The sequence below is a fragment of the Gracilinanus agilis genome, unplaced genomic scaffold, assembly GCF_016433145.1.
Source record: "Gracilinanus agilis isolate LMUSP501 unplaced genomic scaffold, AgileGrace unplaced_scaffold15964, whole genome shotgun sequence".
In the NCBI taxonomy this organism is placed as follows: domain Eukaryota; kingdom Metazoa; phylum Chordata; class Mammalia; order Didelphimorphia; family Didelphidae; genus Gracilinanus; species Gracilinanus agilis.
In genome coordinates this window covers 131-3244 of record NW_025346878.1, presented here as the reverse complement: position 1 = coordinate 3244, position 3114 = coordinate 131, and the positions used below count along the sequence as shown (strand labels likewise).

Sequence of the window (3114 nt, the reverse complement as noted above, 5' to 3'; positions counted from 1 at the left end):
GGGGGGGAAGGGGGGGGAGAGGAGGAAGGAAGAAGTCAGGGCCTGGCCGCAGTGCTATCACCCTGGCCTCCCTAGTCCCCAGGCCCCTGCTCCATCCCGCCCCGCCCCCCAGCCCCACAAGGGGCTTCCATACCCGGTGTACAATGTTGTTGGCGTGGCAGAAGGCTACCCCCTTGAGTAGCATTTGCATGTAGGCCTTGACCTGAGCTGGGGCCAGAGGCCGCTTCCCATGCCGGATGACCTCCGACAGGTCAGAGAGCATAAATTCAAAAGCCAGGACGAAGCCTGCTCCGTGCGGGAACACAGCCTTCAACTTCACCACCTGTGGGTGCCAGGGACACCTGATAAGGGCACTTTGAGATTCTCCTGCCCGTCTGCTGTCTAGAAGGCAGGAAATCAAGGCCCGAGGGATCACCGCACACTTCGCCCTCCTGCCACCACGTGGGGGAACTGAGTTCTGAAAGTGCTTAGACTGTCCAGTCTGTCCTCTGGACCACCCTGTGCCCCTCACCCAAGGGGGCTCGGAGGTCGCTTTGCCCACACACTCCTCCTTTCACAGGGCGAGAGAAGCCAAGGCCTAAACTGCCACATACTTACATGGAACGGAGAAACGTTCGGCCCTCAGCTCCCTAGACAACTGACCTATCCTACCAGACCACCCTACTCCTGTCACAGGATGCTTGCAGACTATGCTTTCAAACCATTGCAGCTAGGTGGCACTGTGCATAGAGGGTTGGTCTCCAATCTGGCCTCAGGCACTTACTGGCTGTGTGACCCTGAGCAAGTCACTTCACTGCTGCCTGCCTCAGTTTCCTCAGCTGTAAAAAGGGATCCTCATAGCACCGACCTCTGACTCCAAGGTTCTGAGGATCTCGTGAGAAAATAATTGTAAAGTGCTTACTTAGCACAGGGCCTGGCACCTAGGAGACACTTAATGCATGTGTAGTCTCGTCCCCTCTCTACCTCCTCCAACGCACACACACACACTGATTCAGTTTCTAGACCAGGACGTTTAGAGATCATCAGGCAGTCGATCAGTCAACCAAGAAGCATTTATTAAGCACCTACTGGGTGCCAGGCACCGGGGCTACAAAAAAGTGACAAAATCCAGTCTCTGCCCGAGAGGGACACAAAAAAGGCTTGAGATGAAGGAAGAAGAGGCGGCCAAGGAAAGGCCTCCTGCTGACAGTGGGGTTTGAGCCAAGCCCTGAAAGGGAGGCCAGACCAGGCCGAGGCCCAGAGCCTGGAGGAGGAGTGTTGTGGAGGCCATACCATGGCATGGGGCAGGGCATAGAAGGGAGGCAGGAGTAAGCAGATGGAAATCAATGGCAAACACTTGATCTTGCAGGAAATCACCAAGGCAGGGATGGGGCGGGGGGGAGAATGGATGGACGGACGGACGGATGGATGGACGGACGGACATGTCTGACCTAGGTGTCCGCTGTGGCCTAGAGAGGAGGGAACGGGGTATATGAGAGCTGTTTAGGAAGGTAGCAAGGCCCAGAGTTAGCAGCAAAATAGCTACGTGAACAGAGGCTAGGAGAATGGTGGAGGCCCGGACAGATGATTTGTTCAGTGGCGAGTATCCCAAAGGCGATGTGTGATGGGAGCCTGAGAATCGTTTGCTGGGTGATGATCACTGACCAGAAGGAGAAGACAGCCCACAGGACAGAGCCTTGGGGGTCAGTCTTGGTTACCTGGCAAGACCTGAGGGCAGCTAGATGGCACTGTGGACAAATAAAGCCCTGGGCCTATATTCAGAGACGCGTGGCCCTGGGCAAACTGTTTCGCCTCTGCCTGCCTCAGTTTTCTCAACCATAAAATGGGGACAAGAACAGGCCTCCCACCCCAGAGTTGTTGCAAGGGCCAAGTGAGATCAGGTTTGTAAAATGTTTAATATGGGGCCTGGCACACAGTAGGGTTACAGAAGGTGAGGTCAGTCCTGGCAGAGAGGCGGGGGTGGAATTGGGGTGGCGGGTCCTGAAGGCCTAGAGAGGAGGAGACAAGAGAGTATCAAGGAGGACAGGGTGACTTGCCAAAGGCTGCAGAGACCAGGGAAAAGGCCGGTTTCAGCTGGACACTGAGGAGGGGCTAGAAGCAAGGAGGGCAGTGACGTAGGGCACAGCTAGCCTTCTTAAGATGGCCAGCTGCTGTGAAGCCCGAGCCCCATCTCCCCACCTCTCCAGCCCACTTCACAGAATGGGAAAAACAGGCAAAACATGCTTTCGAGATCATCCCATTCCTGCCAGCTTGACCAAAAGAGGCCACAATCTTGGAGGCATTTAAGAACCGCCCCAACCCCAAACTCTTGGGAAGCTCCCTGTGATCGCAAGGCCTCATAATGCTTAGAGTCCTTGGGACTGGGGAAGCCGGGGCTTAAGGGTGCATGGAGATCATCTAGGAGTCTTCTCCTGAGGTTACTGATCACAAGAGAGAGCCCCGATTCAGCTCTGAAAGGAGCAATCCGAGCCGAATCCCCATTTTCCAGATGAGAGACTTTGTTAAGAAGCCCAAGGGAAGTGGAGGGCACGACTTACATACTGGTTGTCCTCAATCTCCTGGAGAGCCTTGATCTCCCGCAGGGCCTGGTTGGGGATCCCATCCTCCAGCCGCCGCAAGGCAACCTTCTTTAGGGCCACCGTCTCCCCCGTCTACGAAAGAGAGACACACCCAGACACAGGGAGACTGAGGCAGGCAGGCAGGCAAAGAGAAGGGCTTGTATGCAGCAGACAGGCAGAACCAGGGCAAAGTATAATGGCTGATGGACAAAGTCGAAAAGGCCAAGAAACCAGCTTGTTGCGATTGTCCGGTTGTGTTCCGTTCTTCAGGACCCCACTGGGGGTTTTCTCGGCAGAGGCCCCGGAGCCGTCTGCCATTTCCTTCTCCGGCTCATTTGACAGATGAGAACACTGGGGCCAACTGGGCGCAGTGACTGGCCCAAGGGCAGCCAGCCTGGAAGTGTCTGGGGCCAGATTTGAACTTACTGACTCCAGGCCCGAATGCTCTACCCGCTGCGCCACCAACCCAAGAAATCAGACCTTTGGCCATCGCACGAGTATTTACTGAGGCCTGTGTGTACACAAAACCCAATTCATCCCTGGCCTCTCTACGGAG

The 3114-nt window shown here is 55.7% G+C and overlaps 1 protein-coding gene across 1 annotated transcript in view; it reads right to left on the bottom strand.

Moving 5' to 3' along the window:
• CDK20 (cyclin dependent kinase 20) overlaps window positions 1–2876 on the bottom strand; it is a 7515-nt gene extending 4639 nt beyond the window's left edge. The window contains exons 1-3 of the mRNA XM_044683210.1: window positions 2790–2876; window positions 2538–2651; window positions 134–322 (exon numbers count right to left, since the gene is read on the bottom strand). Of these exons, the coding sequence (XP_044539145.1) occupies window positions 134–322; window positions 2538–2651; window positions 2790–2876 (390 nt within the window). The remainder of the gene's footprint in view (window positions 1–133; window positions 323–2537; window positions 2652–2789) is intronic.
• Between the last annotated feature and the right edge of the window lie 238 nt (window positions 2877–3114).